General features: G+C 36.4%; 1 protein-coding gene across 2 annotated transcripts in view; it reads left to right on the forward strand.

Moving 5' to 3' along the window:
* The window catches only part of LOC131436502 (aquaporin-like), a 29911-nt gene that overhangs the window by 8497 nt on the left and 2826 nt on the right, over positions 1-18588 (forward strand). The window contains exon 1 of one of the 2 annotated variants that reach the window (XM_058605233.1): positions 17748-17880. The exons of the other annotated variant lie outside the window; for it this stretch is intronic. Coding sequence (XP_058461216.1) covers positions 17776-17880 — 105 coding nt within the window. The 5' untranslated portion in view covers positions 17748-17775. Of the gene's footprint in view, positions 1-17747; positions 17881-18588 lie in introns of those variants that run through there. 2 annotated transcript variants of the gene reach the window in all.

The following is an 18588-nucleotide window of genomic DNA, read 5'->3' on the forward strand; positions in this document are numbered from 1 at the left end:
TAACAAGCTCTGAAAACTAGAAGAATTTATCAGACAGTTTCATGGGATTTGTACCTGTTTTTAACCATCGTTCGTGGAAAAATACTAATAGAATTGGTAATTTTCCACTTATAACGCTTTAGTTCCGGAACCGGAAGTCGGATTCAGATAAAATGTTTTACAAATTTTCAGGATATTGTAAGACCTTTCATTTGTTTCTTAGTTCGCAAAAATTATTTGAGTTGTTCCAGAGATAATTGAGTGTAAATTTTTTCTCAAATTTTCACATATTACCATATAACTCCGGAACCGGAAGCCACATTCAAATGAAATTCAATAGCAAACTATGGGACCATAATACCATCTATTTGGATCTTAGTTTGTGAAAATCGGTTCAGCCATCTCTGAAAAAAGTGAGTGCATATTTTTTTCATATTTTTTGGTACATATCATCCTATATCTCCGGAACAGGAAGTTAGATCGGAATGAAATTCAATAGCAGGCTATGGGAATATAAGACCTTTCATTTGAATCTTTGTTTGTGAAAATCGGTTCAGCCATCTCTGAGAAAAGTGAGTACATATTTTTGTTACACCCACACACACACACACACACACACACACACACACACACAGACATTTGCTCAGTTCGTCGAGCTTAGTCGAATGGTATATGACATTTTCACAGTGGTTGCCTTTCTATATGGGAAAGACAAAAAGTTATAAACAATTAAAAGTTCTGCCAATCTGATTTTTTTCAACTCAGATTTAAATTAAAGGCTCTATGGTTCCATAGTCCGCTATCAAATTTCATCTGGATCCGACTTCCGGTTCCCGGAACCGGGGTAAATTGTTCTAACTAAATTAAAAAAGTGCAGTCAATTTTCTATGAGACACCTCATCTAATTTCCACAAGCTGAGATTCAATTGAAAGATCTTGTAATCCCATATAACCCAAATTTCATCCGGATACGACTTCCGGCTCAGAAATCATCGACTGAAAAGTATAAAAATTAATGTTTGGTTAGTTTATGGTTAAATACACTGATTTTGGGCATACCACATCTTTGTTCCCGGTTCCGGAAGTATCGGAAAAAGTGATCGTGTAGTCCAAACCGTAAATCACATCAATTTCACATTTAAATGAAAGGTACTATGTTCCCATAAGTAAGTGTATGTAGAAATTGATCCGGATCCGACTTCCAGTTTATTATAAGGTTAAGTGTGTATGGAATTAAAACCCGTCATTTAGAGCAATAGTGCAAAGGATTAAAAAAAAAATCTAAATTTGATTTAAAAATGTTTTAATTTGTAGGTTGTGTTAGTCTGGCCCTCTGTTAGGCCTGGGTGTCTTCCGTCGACGTATAAGATATCGGTGTGCTTAGTGGGCCAAGTTTTGGTAAGCAGAACTGGGGCCAAACGAACCGAATTTATGACGACTGAATGAACTGTTTAATAGAAAATATCAATCATTTAAAATATTGATCACATTGTTCCACATCAATAGCATCAATATTCTCATGGAACTGATCCTTGTAATTTGTTCGGACTTTTTTACATGAAACTGCAAAATACTTGTACTTGAATAACTAGAATAACCTCATATGATTGATTGTATAAAACCTGTTTTAATCCACCTAGTGGTGTAATGATGCATTTCTCAAATATAATATTGTGGTATTCTATTCAAAATTCTGGAATATATGACCACTATATCCAGTGCTTCCGGAACCGGAGACCAAGATTGCCGGAATCGGTTTGTTTGGTTGCCATTTGATAACGGCAAGCGATATGTATAGTTTTGAGACCAGTATAAAAACTGTTTACGTGTTTTGTTTTCTAAGTGACGGTGTACAATATTGAACACACTTTACCCTATAACTCCGGAACCGGAAGTTGGATCCGGATAGAATTCAGGAACCGTGAGACCTTTCATTTGAATCAAAATCGGTTCAGCCATCTCCGAGAAAACCTAGTGAGATTATTTGACACATACACTCACGCACCAATTTTTACTAGTCGATTTTTCAAGAGATTGCATAACCTTTCTATATGAGAAAGGTGAAAACCATATCAAATTTCGAGGTGATAATGATGAAGTCTCATTTCGCGCTATGAAAATTGATTCTAGCCAACAGCCCATATCAATCAAAAGAAACTCGTCACCTGGCTCTGTGACTATTTAAACAAATCCACGCGTTTGTTTTTTTACAGCTTGGCGTAATTTTTCCACACTACTGATGGCGTAACACGATATAGTAGATGGTTTCGGTTGATTCGAGTCTCCTAGACAAACCCAGCTGCGCAGGGTACTGTTCTTCACTAGAGATAAGATGCTGTGGGTCCACCGGTGCTGCCAGTTAGGTGTGCGGTATCTCAATGACATATTTGCTTTACAGATAAAATTGATCGTGTGACCGTTTATTACCGGTTTCGCGCGCCGAGAATTAAGTCAGTGGCAAATGGATCACTTGACTCAAATAATAATTTTCGAAAGCTCAGTTGAGAAGCTCAAGATCGGGAATGAGAATATGGATCCTTATCTACCCGTGAGACAGAAAAACAAATTTTTGAATTTATTGCCAATAATAAATCAGCGAACACTACAAGTGTTACACGCGTTCACATCAACAACATTCCGGCGGATTCCCAAGCTCATCCATCACAGCTAGAACGTTCATCGTCCTTACGGCTCACTAAATCATGGCTATTATCGCGGATGGTCACTCCGTTACGAGCACCACTTGTAGCAAAAACGGTTTGAGCACACGCTCAATTATGCAACGGTTCAGTCACAAGGCTATCGCTGTCATTAGACATTATCAGACACGGTTTTCATTCTTGCTGATGCTGCTGTTTGTAGATACGCAATCACATTGTATAAGTTTTTTTTCGCTTCTTGGAACATTAGAAGATTCCGTGAATTACAAAATTAGTTCGGGACCGTCGGATTTTGGTAGCTTCATCATCAATCACAACGATTGACGATGATTTCGATAACAATATAAGCACGTTTGACTTGCAGATATTGCTTCGATTGAAATTTATCACATTTCGACACTTTCGTTCCACGGTGAATACAAACTAAAACAGAGCCCATTTTTCGGTCCAATCTTATCGCGAAAGATTGCGCTGCCCTGAACAGGGGAATTCTCGTGCATCGAAAGTCTAGAGTTCAAATCAAACCCATTCTATACTGAAGGCTCGACTGATGGCATCAATAGGTATTAGAGTTGCGATAAGTTACCAATCAGTACTTGCTATGGGTTGAACAGCACGTGCACGGGATTCGAAAGCATTTAGCTGATAGCATCGATATGCGTTTGAAACAGCGAGCTGTTTTTCGATGGAAAAATTCTGATTAGCCCACAAAATGTTCAAGTATGGTCTAACCTTCTTGTTTTCTACACCGCCGCTGATCATCGTAATGGCAAAAAGAGCTCAAGGGTCCATCGATGCGGCATCCGGCTATTGCTCACAATCCTCATCCCAGACAAGACGGAACAAAAATGAGACCAATAATTAATTCCATTCGATTGGAGATAATGAAATGTACACGTTGTTTTTCTTTCGCATTGTCGTCGGCGGATCAACTGACCCAATTTGCTCATTTTCGCGCAAAAAGTTCGAACAATAAACTATTGGTTGATCAATAATGTTTTTTTTTTTTTTTAAATAACTATTTATTGGAATATGAGTTAAAATTAAATTATTAAGATTTAAATTGGGTGTTCAGCCACAAGTGGTGACTTTTCAGCCCTGTTATATATATATGATTTGGTTATTACCATGAAGACATCATTTGCTTCCGCAATTCTGAGATTTTTGTGTAGGGAAAATTCTAAACCTACTTGTATTGTGTATTGATCAATAATGTTGTTTTCATGACTCATGAGATGAATGGGCTATTGAGGCAAAAGGAGGAACACGTGAGTGCGATCCGAATTCAGTAATGTGATAGCAGCAATCTTGATCCCAGGGGAATTTGTTGCATTTCTTTGCAAAGGTGTTGAAAACATAAGCCACCGCCGCGTCCAAGTTCAGGTTTTCTTCAAATACCCAAGGTCGAAAGCTAAGGCAACCGAATTCCAACTGTCAGCGGTGACACTGACATGCTTTGACGAAGTGTTTGGATAGAATTGCTTGATCACGTGTGTCTAGAATACCGCACACCAGAACGATGATTCTATTATTGGTGTCTGCGCGGTTATTTCAGTAACTTTAAGGACACCAATCGACGCGTTAAGTGCGTTTCTGTTTCGTAACCAGCACCGTAAGATAACGTGGTGCTCCACTAGACGCAATGTGCGTATTTTTAGCTGGGCTGAGATGAATCATGTGCTAGTTTTACTCAAATATACGAACAACTTTTTTTTGAAGAATCCAGTTTTAACAATTATTATTTATTTATTCCTCCAACAAATGTAGACTACTAGAAAAGAAAAAGATACAATGATTTCTTATCTACTATTCATTATTTCTACGATTTCATTTCATTTCATTTCAATTTTTTTTATTTGTTTCCTGAACATACTTGGATCGATTTTTGGACAGTTTTCGTAGTAAAAGCGCATAATTTGTCTTGTATTTTTTTCTGAGAATATTTGACGATTTCTAAGTTGGCTAGGAGCATACAATTTTAGTTGCGTAAGCAATTATCCAGAATATAATCGTTGAGAAATAATGTCGTTAATAAAATAAAGCGGCGATCTTCAAGTGTTTGTAAGATTATGAGCATAAAACGCGATTTACATGTTGGGAGAGAAAATGTAGTCTAGTTTAGTCACGCACACAGAAGAAATTGTTTTTGGACAGATTCGATTCGTTCTTCGTGTACGGAGGTGCATGGGTTCCATACAATGCTGCACTATTCCAAAATTGGCCTGATATAAGTTGTAAATAATAATTTCATTGTGTAAGGGTTCTGAAAATTATGACTGAGATGTTTAATGAAACCTGATATACTATTTACTTTATTGACAATTGTGTTATAATGCTCCATGAAAGTAAGTTTTAAAAGTCTAAAATTACGCCTAGGTCTTCTATAATAAGTTCACATTTTATCATTGGTTGGTTTCCTAAATATATATCAATAGAAGGAGACATGGTTTTTCTACTAAACGATATAACGTTTAGTTGGAATAAGCTTTTGTTGCACAAAATACTGAGTACGTTAATTTATTACTGGAATACTTTAGCGTCTACAGCAATTTTTAAATACCATACAGAGCTTTGTGTCATCTGCATATAAAAGTACTTTTAGATGTTCCAGTAAGAAGGAAATGTCGTTTAAGTACAAGATAAAAAGAAAAGGGCCCAAATGTGAACCTTGGGGAACACCTGAAGTGGCATTTATTGTTTTTAAGTATGTGTTTTGGTAGCGTACAATCTGTTTACGTTTCGTAAGGTATGACAAGCCATTCCAAAAGTTTTTAGTCAATACCACAATTTCTAGTTTTTAATAGTAATAATGGTATGTCAATTCTGTTGAATGCTTTGCTGAGGTCAGTATATAGACTTTATACATAAAGTTTGCTTCATTTAGAATTGGAACAAACTTTTGCTCATATTGTGGCGCTCCTGGTGGACGGATTTGGAAGTTCTTGACGCCGTGTCGGGAATTTTGTTAGCTTCACGTATGATTTTTGACATTCCACAAATCGACTGCACTTTGTAAACAATCAACATGTAAACATTGACGACGATTCGAAAGCCTCAAGCCAATCGTCGAAGTGGAACTGTCGACCGGAAACTGCGTGGTAAGATTTTGAAGACGATTAAGAGGAATCCTAATCTGTCGGACCGTGATTTGGCCAGAAAATTCAGTGCTGCCCATAGTACCGTGAGTAGAACTCGATTCCGGGAAGGAATCAAGTCGTATCGAGCTAGCAAACAGCCAAATCGGACCATAAAACAGAATAGTGTGGTCAAAATTCGTGCTCGGAAACTATATGACCAGGTGCTGACCAAGTTCGACGGGTGTCTTCTGATGGACGATGAAACCTCCCAAGTAGCAAATGTAACTTATTGAACTTTCAAGATGTTTTACAATTGGTTTAGAAATGTTGTTTATGTTAGATATGTTTAGAAATATATATTAAAATTGGTTGTGCAACTTATCAATGTTAAGTTTCACAATACTGCCGACAATATCACTGTAGAACAACTTTAATTACTTCTAAAACAATTGTGCAGCAAATCACCAACTTGTTAATGTTTCACTAGAAGCTCTACAAAAAAATTCACATCGTCATGTAAAACGGGAGTAAGTATAACGATATTAAAAACTTTCCAAACGGCTGTCATAATTGTATCGGACACAATACACGTCGAAATTACTATAAATCTCTTGTGGAAGAAAAACATTGATATAAAATTCAAAACTTGCAAAAAAGTTGTGCAAGATTTATCTGTTTGAATTGAACGCAAAACTTGCAGACATGAGATTATTATCATAAAAGTTGCAGGAATACAGCATTACATACGCAATGAAAACAAAAATCAATCAGCTAAATTGTATTCGGTTTTAATCTCGCGAAAACAAATAAGCAGACCTGACATCACTTTTTGAAGATATTGAACGAAAAGTTGATTTCATCATAGTTACTCCCATAGTTATATACAACCGTTTGTGCAACTTGTTTTTGCAACTCCAGCACACGGACTTACCAAAATAATACCTACAGTGCGTATCACAAAAGTCGGACCCGCTAAGATGAATGACTATACTGTATTGTTGTTTAATTCAACTAGAAGATTTAAACTGATAAAAAACAAAACGTAGAGCAATTCTTTCCGAAATATTAACATGTTAATGTTTCCTGTTATTAACATAATATATGTCATTACGTTGGGTGAACCGTTTTTTATTCAACTCACTGTTACCATTGATGCCGTATTGAAAAATATTCAAGAAAAATTTATTTCAGGTTTACACATTTGTTTGATCAAAATCGTCTGAGAATTTAAAAGAATTTTTAATGAGAATCATCGGAATGGTGTTTAAAAAACCTGTTTTAATCCACCTAGTGGTGTAATGATGCCTTTCTCATGTATAATATTGTTGTATTCTATTCAAAAATTTTTGTTTCGATTTTTGAAAGAAACCAAGAGATTGTTTGTGCATTACCTAGTACAACATACAGAATAAAACAGTGCTTTGATTGCGTAGGTCATCCTTAAGAAAACGAAGTGGGTTCACTATTATATGCACTTCAGGCACCGGAACCCGAGAACCGGTATAATCAAAGTCGGTTCGTACGGCCACCAACTAAAGTGACATACAAACTCTACTAGTACGCACTCTAAATCACGATTTAAATGTTTGTTGCATCCAAAAATATGTAATAATTTTTGGTAGGACCATAAGACCTTTCAATTGACACTAAGATTAGGAATAACCGTTTAGAGTCCAGTTTATAACATTTTTACGGTTTTTGTTTCGCCAATTTAAGTGACGGTGTACAATATTGAACACACTTTACCCTATAACTCCGGAACCGGAATTCGGATCCGGATGGAATTCAGGAATTCCGTATGGAACCAGAAGACGTTTCATTTGAATCTAAGTTTGTGGAAATCGGTCAAACCATCGCTGAGAAAAGTGAGTGAGATCCATTTTGGTATATACGACCACTATTTCCGGTACTTCCGGAACCGGATACCGGGAACCAGGTTAGCCGGAATCTGTTTGTTTAGTTGCTTACTGATAATGACTATCGATTTGTGTAGTTTTAGGACCAGTTTAGAAAATTTTTTACGTGTTTTCTTTCGCCGGTTTATGTGACGGTGTACAATATTGACCACACTTTACCCTATAACTCCGGAACCAGAAGTCGGATCCGGATGAAATTCAGGAATTCCGTATGGAACTAGAAGACGTTTCATTTGAATCTAAGTTTGTGGAAATCGGTCAAACCATCGCTGAGAAAAGTGAGTGAGATCCATTTTGGTATATACGACCACTATTTCCGGTACTTCCGGAACCGGATACCGGGAACCAGGATAGCCGGAATCGGTTTGTTTAGTTGCCTACTGATAATGACTACCGATTTGTGTAGTTTTGAGACCAGTTTAGAATTTTTTTTACGTGTTTTGTTTCGCCGGTTTAAGTGACGATGTACAATGTTGAACACACTTTACCCTATAACTCCGGAACCGGAAGTCGGATCGAGATGAAATTCAGGAATTCCGTATGGGACCACGAGACCTTTCATTTGAATCTAAGTTTGTCAAAATCGGTTCAGCCATCTCCGAGAAAACCTAGTGAGATTATTTGACACATACACACACACACATACACACACACACACACAGACATTGCTCAGCTCGATGAACTGAGTCGAATGGTATATGACAATTTTCACTAGTCGGTTTTTCAAGTGATTGCATAACCTTTCTATATAAGAAAGGCAAAACGTGTAGTATGTTAAACAACATTCCGATGATTCTCATTAAAAATAATAGGCTGTAATTTTCACAGAAATTAGTTTAGAATTATCAAAACACGTTAATTCAAAGGCGCTTGAAAATTTCGGGCATACGAATACATGTTTCACCATAAAAAAGCAGTTCGTTGTCGATTTTTCATTATCAAAACACTAAAGATCAATTCTACAATATGTTGCATTATAATTTTTCATGAACACATTATTTAACAAGATACATGTTTGTGTTAAGAGCCGTTGTATTGAAAATCAAATGTGAAACTTTTTTCATTAGAAATTAAGTTTGCATGTTTTTGTAAACGTGTTCGTAATAACGAATGAACTTGAAAGTATGTTGCACAACACAGAGAAAATGCGCTTTTTTCATAACACAATAGTTACTAGAATAGTGATATAAACTAACTTGATAAATTGCAGCATCAGTAGAAAAATACAGGACAGCTACTTAACATGCTACTCAAGCTATGTCAAGGCTGACTTCGGGTAAATCCCTGGTCATAAATTTTACTTGGCTATGGCTCGGGGGGATGTTCCAGCCAAATTCAAATTGAAAGCGGACAGATCTGCAAGAAAATTTATGATTTGGCAGGACATTTGCAGCAGTGGCAAAAAAACGAAAGTTGTCGTTGCAAATAAGACAATGACATCGGAACTATACCAAAAAGAGTGTCTTCAAAAACGAAGTTTGTCGTTCATTCGATCCCACGACCATCCCGTAATGTTTTGGCCAGATTTGACAAGCTGTCATTACAGCAAAGTCGTCCGAGAATGGTATGCAGAGAAAGGGGTCCAGTTTGTTCCGAAAAAACCTTAACCCATCCAACTGACCCCAGTTCCGGCCTATTGAGAAATATTGGGCAACCATGAAGAGGAGACTCAAGGCAAAGGGAAAGGTTGTCAAAGACATCAATCAGATGACGACCTGGTGCAATAAGATAGCTAAAACGATGGACGAAGAAGGTGTGCGACGCCTAATGAGCCGTGTTACAAGAAAAATTCGAGAATACCTTCGAAATCGTGACGAATAATTTTATCCGTATTTTTTCTTAAAAGTATGAAAAAACGCTACATTTGTATAAAAAAGGTCTTGAATTCGATAATCAATAACTGAAATACAGGCCATTGTCTTTGTTCCAATTCTATCTGAAGCAAGCTTTAGTTTCCATTTTCCATGGCTTCCAAAGTGAATACAATAAATTCCAAGAGATTTATTGAAGTAGAACGACCTTTGAAAAAGCCATGTTGGTTAGGGGTTATGTAATTTTTACTTGTTGAAATATTTTTCCATTGATCAGTTTTTTTCAAACAAATTTGGGGGACGAGTATAGCTTGATGGGTTAGTCGATGCCTTTCACGCAGGCCACCTGAGTTCGATTCCCAGCCCCGTACATAGAGTCAGGAAGTATTTTTGGCTCGAAGAGGCGAATGACATTATGGTTAAAACATCTATAATCAAAACAAAAAAAACAATTTTGTAATGCACGAGATAATGGTAGTCCCTCGATAATTACGTACGTCTGATTTTGAGACTGATTTAAAGACCAGTAATAAAAAGGAGGATTTCCATGTTTCTGAAAATATTGTTGTTCATAGAAAAACGTTAATGAGATAGTGTAATGGTGTTGTGAGTTCAGTTGCTAATAGTTTCTAAAATATTGATGCTATTCCGTGAGTTCCATGTCTCGAGCGGTTGAAATGATTGAAATGACAATAATGAAATTTTAAATTATAATTGAAAAAACAAGAGTTTCATTTTATATTCTATATAATAGGAGCAAAAATAAGGAGCTTAGTATTAAAACTTGGGTGTTTTATTTCGTATTATATACTCATGATTGACGTAGGACTACTTTGTTCTCTATATAAGTGTGCGAATACAAAACACGATAAAATAAAACCATACACAGATTTTCTATATCATTACACCTAATGCTTGAGAATATCTCTACGCATTTACTCGAATAGATTAGGTTATATATTTTAGATAATTGGTGGTCAAAACTTCGATTAACTATGAACCACGTCTGATTATTCCTGTTTTGCAAGCCATTCATGGCTTCTCCAAACAGAGACGATAGTTTTGTATACATAAGTTCCCGGTTTTCATAGGAATTCCGCTCTTCATTGTATGTGTTTGCATTAAAATAAAGCCTACTCACAAAACAAGAATCAGTATAGAAGTGACTTATAGTCAATTACTGAGGTTTGTTAATGTCGTAGAGGAGGATAATTGTGATCATCACCTTTCCGTAGCAACAAACTTAAAAAAGTATTTTCGAAAAAATATTTCGCATTGATATAAATAAGTTGGCGCATGGTTACAAGCACGACGGTATGTTTGGTTCTTTACGCCATAGGCACAATAAAAAATACGTGTTATCAAAGTGCAGGTAGGTAACAACCATCACAAGATTTTTATTACCATTAATAAAAGCTCTACGATCGCATCACAATTCCGTTATCACGAGCTTCTTCAGTAACCACTCGCGAGAAGTAATAAAGTGAAAATCTCAGACGCACAACAACTTGTTATCAGCTTCGACTAGATGGGAAGCTTCAGTAAAGAAGGATGGGTAGGGTCTAAATGATGAAAAAAATCTTCGTTTATGAGATTTTTTTCATGAATTATCGTACAACAAAATAAATTCAAATGTTTTGCATGATAAAAAGTATCAATTGAAAATTCGTGCAAAAATATTGAGAAACAAGTCGGTGAAGAGGTATTTTTGGGAACGCTTCTTAAAACTCATGATTTGCGGTGTCAATTGTATCTCAGCGCAGACTAATAAGAAGTGAATAAATCAAAGCAGCATAGATAGAGTAGAAGTTTTTCTAGACCCCAACGTTTCTGTTCGATTTTTTTTTTAAATTTTGTGAATTTTTGGTGGTTGTTCAAAGTGAAAACTACGTTTTTTCACGAGAAATCCGCCATTTGCTGTAAAACCCAAATAACCAAAGTAACAAACAACGAAAAGGAAAACGTTGGGGTCTGGTTTATTACATGTAGAAAGTGTGTGTAAAATTTGACTAAAATGGTTCAAAAGTTTTTGAATGACGATGGACACGGACTTTCAAAACCTGCTTTCGAATAAAAAGTTTTTTGTCTATAGAATCAATGGAAACAATTTATTGCTCAAGGGGGGTAACATTATCAAAAAATCGTACTTTTGCCTTTCTTATAGTATAGAAAGATTATGCAAAACCTTAAAAAACCGACTAGTAAAAATGGGCCCGGAGGCCAAGTGTCATATACCATTCGACTCAGTTCATCGAGCTGAGCAATGGCTGTGTGTGTGTTTGTGAGTGTGTATGTGACAAATAATCTCACTAGGCATTCTCGGAAATGGCTGAACCGATTTTGAAAAACTTAGATTATTTATTTATTTATTTATTTATTTATTTATTTATTCCATTTATTCATCTGACAATATAATAAGTCTTAATGAATATATCAGTCAAGTTATAAAATATTCGATCGCAACACTTTCTGAATAAACTTATGTGTCGGTTCATTAAAATCGAAAAGATTTTCAACAGTGGAAAATGTTCTTATACATGTAGTTATCGGTTCATGGAATCCGAACGTCGTTCGATGATATCTCGGTTGAAGTAGACTAGTAGAACGCAGCAATCGTTGCGTGGCACGGAAATCAAGTAGAGACAAAAGTTGCGGTGAGTCGATATCGCCATTGATTAGTTTTGCCACAAACACAGCTTGTTGAATTTTCCTGCGCCGTTCCAATGAATCAAGACCTATCAGACGACATCGATCGGGGTACGGTGGAAGGTCAAGCGGGTTTTGCCAGGGAAGATTTCTTAGAGCCAGTCGGACAAATCTTTTCTGAACACGTTCAATCCGTAAGTTCCAAACAATCTGATACGGGCTCCAAACTAAACTAGCATTCTCAAGTAGCGGTCGAACCAATGAACAGTACAATGCCTTCAAGCAATGGGGATCTTTGAAATCACGTCCGATTTTGGCAATAAAACCCAGTTGCCGTGTTGCTTTTGAAATCAAAGTTGAGCGATGTAGGTTGAATGTAAGTTTGGCATCCAACAAAACACCAAGGTCGTTAACATGATCAACTCTTTGGAGCGTTTGTCCGTCAATTTGATAATCAAAATACAATGGATTCTGTATTCGGTGGAACGTTATGACCTGACATTTCGCAGTACTGATAATCAGCCAGTTTCTTTTGAACCAAGCAACAAATGTATCGAGGAGCTGTTGGAGCCGGACACAGTCGTCAATAGATCGAATTACATGGTACAATTTCAAATCATCAGCGTAAACTAATCTGCAGCCGTTACTGAGCAGCAAAATAGCATCATTGAAAAACAAAGAGAACAGAAGCGGACCCATATTGCTGCCTTGAGGTACTTCTGACACATTCGTAAACTGAGATGAAACGCTCGAGCCCAATTTTATTCGTAAAACTCTACCACACAAGTAAGAGTATAACCAATCAATGAACTTTTGAGTTCCACCTAATCGCGACATCTTTCGAAGGAGTATTCGGTGGTCTATTCGGTCAAACGCTGCTTTTAGATCCGTGTATACCGCATCGATTTGTACCTTTTCCTCCATACGCGAAATGCAGGTGAGATATAATGTTTAGTGCGAAAGAGCATCTCATTGCTTACAATTATTTCAAAAAGCTTTGAAGCAGCAGATAAACTTGTTATGCCTCGATAGTTTCTTACATTACGACGGTCACCACTCTTGAATACAGGGAACATGAAGGATTGCTTCCAAATCTCAGGAAAAATGGCTTGCTCGAAAGATTTGTTGAAAATAATGCACAGAGGCTCAGCTAAAGCAGCAGTACAATTAGTGTAAACTGCAGCGGGTATTCCATCAGGTCCTGCCGAATACGATTTTTTCAGTTTCTTCGCAGCGGCAAGAATCATTTCAGGAGTAATTATAAACGTATCCATACGCACTAAATTTTCAGGAACGTCCATAGCAGCGACATCAGCTTCGGCGTCGGAAGCAGTATTTTCAGCAAATACCGAAGCGAAAAATGTTGCGAACAGCTCGCACGAATCCACCGTTGAGTTAGACTCCACGCCATCGAGACAAACATTAGGAGGAATTGATGAACATTTTCGCTTTGAGTTGACAAATGTCCAGAACTTCTTGGGATTCCGTCGAAGGTCAGTTTGAACTCGCATGACATAATCTTTGTATAGCCGCGCGTTCAATTTACGATAACTTTCACTGGAGTATTTGAACATTCTTTGTGTCTCAGCATTATGAAAACGACGATGTTTGCGTTGCCAGGCATTACGAGATCGCTTGAGTTTACGTAAGTACTCTGGGGTCGTTTTGCTAATGGAAGATTAGAACTGAGCCATTGAAACAAAACATCACAGAATAGCGAAGTCATCTCATTCACGTTATCGATTTCATACAAAACAGACCAATTAACATCCTGCAAATATGCTTGAAAGGCAGTAAAATCAATTTTTCGGTAGTTCAATGGCATTGATTCGACAATAAGCTGGGTATCACATGAAACGCTTTCACAATCAACGGGCAATGAAACAGCTAAAGGCGGAAGATTATGGTCCCATACGGAATTCCTGAATTTCATCCGGATCCGACTTCCGGTTTCGTAGTTATAGGGTAAAGTGTGTTCAAAATTGTACATCGTCACTTAAACCGGCGAAACAATAAACGTAAAAAATTTTCTAAACTGGTCTCAAAACTACACAAATCGATAACCATTATCAGTAGACAACTAAAAAAGCTGATTTCGGCCATCCTAGTTCCCGGTCTCCGGTTCCGGAAGCACCGGAAATAGTGGTCATATATACCAAAATGAATCTCACTCACTTTTCTCAGCGATGGTTTGACCTATTGCCACAAACTTAGATTCAAATATACCAGGTGAACGACCGCAACTAGGTTAAAGCCGGGTATAAATAAACGATATAATAATAATAATAATAAGATTTAAATGAAAGGTCTTCTGGTCCCATACGGAATTTTATTCGGATCCGACTTCCGGTTCCGGAGTTAATGGGTAATATGTGTTCAATATTGCACACCGTCACTTAAACCAGTGAAAAACAAAAAACGTAAAAAAAATTCTAAACCCGTCTCAAAACTACACAAATCGATAGCCATTATCAGTAGGCAACTAAAAATGTTGATTCCGGTTATCCTGGTTCCCGGTCTTCGGTTCCGGAAGCACCTGAGTTATAGGGTAAAGTGTGTTGAATATTGTACACCGTCACTTGAACTGGTGGAACAAAAACCGGAAAAAAATGTTGTAAACTGGACTCAAAACCGTTATTCCCAATCTTAGGGTCAAACGAAAGGTCTTATGGTCCTACCAATAAATTAATGCATATTTTCGGATACAACAAACATTGAAATCGTCATTTAGTGTGCGATGGTAAAATTGTATAAAATCTTCAAAATTTGAATAAAAACTAGTAGAGTTTGTACGTCATGTTAGTTTTTGGCCGTACGAACCGACTTAGATTATATCGGTTCTCGGGTTCCGGTGCCGTTTCTTCGTTTTCTTAAGTATGACCTACGCGAGCAAAGCACTGTTTCATTCTGTACGTTATACTAGTTCATACACAAACAATCTCTTAGTTTCTTTCAAAAATCGAAGAGTAAAATGTTGAATAGAATACCACAATATTATACATGAGAAAAGCAGCATTTCACCACTAGGTGGATTAAAACAGGTTTTTCTTTTATAATTTGTTATAATGAAACTTTTCAAGAATGTTTTGTAATGTTTTTAGGTCAATCGAAGCAGAAATTTTGGGCCTGTGTGCCGAGCTCTCACTTCTTCGCAGTATGAGATAAGCAAAGATAAAGGCCTATAACTTGTTGAGTTTTGTTCCGATAGGCTTGAAAAGTTCACAGAATATTCTTGAAATGTTTTACTATGAGAAAATACAAAGAAAATAATAAATGATTTTTCAAAACAAGAACCGGACAAGAAAACTTTTAATACAAAATAAAGGGTGATTTTTTAAGAGCTTGAGAACTTTTTTAAACAATAAAACGCATAAAATTTGCAAAATCTCATCGGTTCTTTATTTTAAACGTTAGATTGGTACATGACATTTACTTTTTGAAGATAATTTCATTTAAATGTTGACCGCGGCTGCGTCTTAGGTGGTCCGTTCGGAAAATCCGCTTTTTTATCGACAAATTTTGTTCAGCGATGAGGCTCATTTCTGGTTGAATGGCTACGTAAATAAGCAAAATTGCCGCATTTGGAGTGAAGAGCAACCAGAAGCCGTTCAAGAACTGCCCATGCATCCCGAAAAATGCACTGTTTGGTGTGGTTTGTACGCTGGTGGAATCATTGGACCGTATTTTTTCAAAGATGCTGTTGGACGCAACGTTACAGTGAATGGCGATCGCTATCGTTCGATGCTAACAAACTTTTTGTTGCCAAAAATGGAAGAACTGAACTTGGTTGACATGTGGTTTCAACAAGATGGCGCTACATGCCACACAGCTCGCGATTCTATGGCCATTTTGAGGGAAAACTTCGGAGAACAATTCATCTCAAGAAATGGACCGGTAAGTTGGCCACCAAGATCATGCGATTTGACGCCTTTAGACTATTTTTTGTGGGGCTACGTCAAGTCTAAAGTCTACAGAAATAAGCCAGTAACTATTCCAGCTTTGGAAGACAACATTTCCGAAGAAATTCGGGCTATTCCGGCCGAAATGCTCGAAAAAGTTGCCCAAAATTGGACTTTCCGAATGGACCACCTAAGACGCAGCCGCGGTCAACATTTAAATGAAATTATCTTCAAAAAGTAAATGTCATGTACCAATCTAACGTTTAAAATAAAGAACCGATGAGATTTTGCAAATTTTATGCGTTTTATTGTTTAAAAAAGTTCTCAAGCTCTTAAAAAATCACCCTTTACTTGGAGTACAAAAATCGGATACAACCATCAGTTTTGATAGAACCAGTTTGGTTTTATCTGGTTTTTGCATTCGAAAATACTTAAACGGGGTTTGTAAACAAAATTGTTCTTATACATTTTTTGCATTCAGCCGGTCATTTAAAAGTAAAGGAAACACTTCCGTTTTAAATATATAAAACTCAAATAGTTGGAGTCCTGTCTCTGCTTAGTTGGCAATCAACAGAGCACAAATCTGAACTTCGCGTACTATAAACCCTAATTATTTTATTACTGTGGTAGTAATACTTTTATCACCTATGGCCAGAACAACTATCCTATAGTCCAGTAATCGTCTGGACTAATCTTTACAAGCAATTCGACTTATTTTAAAGTAGTCAACCCAATCAAAGATAAGCGAAGATGATCTGATAATATCATTTCAACTGTTTTCCAAAAAAGGACAAATCTTACAAAAGTAAACAAATCTCTCTCCTACCAATATATGCTTCAAAATCCTACAATGTTGCTTAAAAATTCGTATTCTACATAAATCTCAACCTTAGTAATACAAAGAACTATACAGGGCGAAACTGTCATTACATTTGTTTACGCAAATTTCGCCCTCCGTGTACCATGCCAACAAACAGGGCGATACTTCAATTGCTAGTTAGGAATTGCGCAACTTTTTATTTTTTTTATTTTAGATGGTTTCCGAACTTTTTACTACTGAAAATAGTAAAGGAAACAATGAAATTACTCGCAGATTTGTCTTAGTCGCGAAAACCAGCCAATTTCATGAAAAATGCGCAAGGGCGTATCTTTACAATTCACACAGAAAGCATAAAAGTAAACAAATCGAAAAAGGGCGAAACTCTTTTTATGTTGATTTATTCAGTGGATATAGAAGGAAAGTGGTAACATTTGCATGCCTTTTGAAGATAAACTAATAATTCATCGACTTATCATAAATTGATCTGAGAATATACGATAATTTCTAAACACGATGAAACCAAAGTCAAAACATTAATCTATGATTTTCTCCATTTGCTGTCAATGTTAGATTCGCCGTTCTTTGAAAAACAGCTGATTTGACAACTTTTAAAATTTTTCGTCGACTAAATAAGCATTTTATCCGTATAAATCCGTATAAACTTTATAGCACTTTTCCCTATCTAGCAGATCAATTGTGCCATAAACTGATCTGACATCTGACCTATCTAAGAAGACAAAGTTTGAATGTGTTGTGGCAAAAACTTGCCGATCTGCGGATGGTTTGTTTCATTTTTGCTTTCGCTTTTTCATTGTTCATGGAAAAAATGAAAAAATATAACAATTCCTTCGATGCAGTGCGTTATTGCACAATCGATTCTGTATTAGACAGAATAGACAACCATGTTGTAAGACAACATCCCATGTTTAACCTTGAATTTGAGCGAATTGTTTATACTTTTCACACAATGCATGGAAGTGGAAACAAGTCTTTTGTGAAGTGCAACGTAATTTTTAATTCAGAGAGTGGCAAGAATTTTGCAGCGATCATCGAGTTTCAACAATTGTTTTCGGTGAGTTAATTTAAAACGACTGTATCAGTATTTAAAATGAGCTGCCATGAACGTCCAAGGGATTGTCAATATTCTTAGAGTTAGGTAGAAGTTTCGGATGTAGATCTTGTTTCGTTGGAAATTTTCAATAACGGTACCAATAGCAAGAAAGATCTGGCAAACGATGTTCGTTCGATTTATAATATTAACGGACACAGATACTGGTATTTCGGTATGCTATTTGCAACCTTCATCAGTGTATCATTTCTACTTAGATAAGACGATACTGCACAGATAAAAATAATGAAATTTACACGACGCACAGTGGTCCAAAACTGGAAAAAGACGGTCAAAAGTATGTACTGACTTTCTCTGATTTTTGAGAGCTAACGTGTCTTAGAAAAAGTTTTACAAGATTATTTTACGCTTCTTTTGAAAGTGGCACCTTAATTTTTGTTAAGGGGGTAGTTCCAATTTCGAATAAAAATAATTTTTTTTTCACCAAAAAATGTTTGTTTTCTATCTCATTTTGAAGCAAAAAATATTTGAATTATTTTTGCTGAAGATATAAACAATGTGAAAAAATTATTTTTGGAGATATATTAACTTTATTTTAAAACAGTTTTATTGGACTTATCTATGAAGAATCTACCTCTATTACCTAAATATCTACTACAAAGTGCGCGTAAACACGCATAAACAAGCAAGTTCATGCTTATACGTGCAACT

Source organism: Malaya genurostris, chromosome 3 (genome assembly GCF_030247185.1).
Source record: "Malaya genurostris strain Urasoe2022 chromosome 3, Malgen_1.1, whole genome shotgun sequence".
In the NCBI taxonomy this organism is placed as follows: domain Eukaryota; kingdom Metazoa; phylum Arthropoda; class Insecta; order Diptera; family Culicidae; genus Malaya; species Malaya genurostris.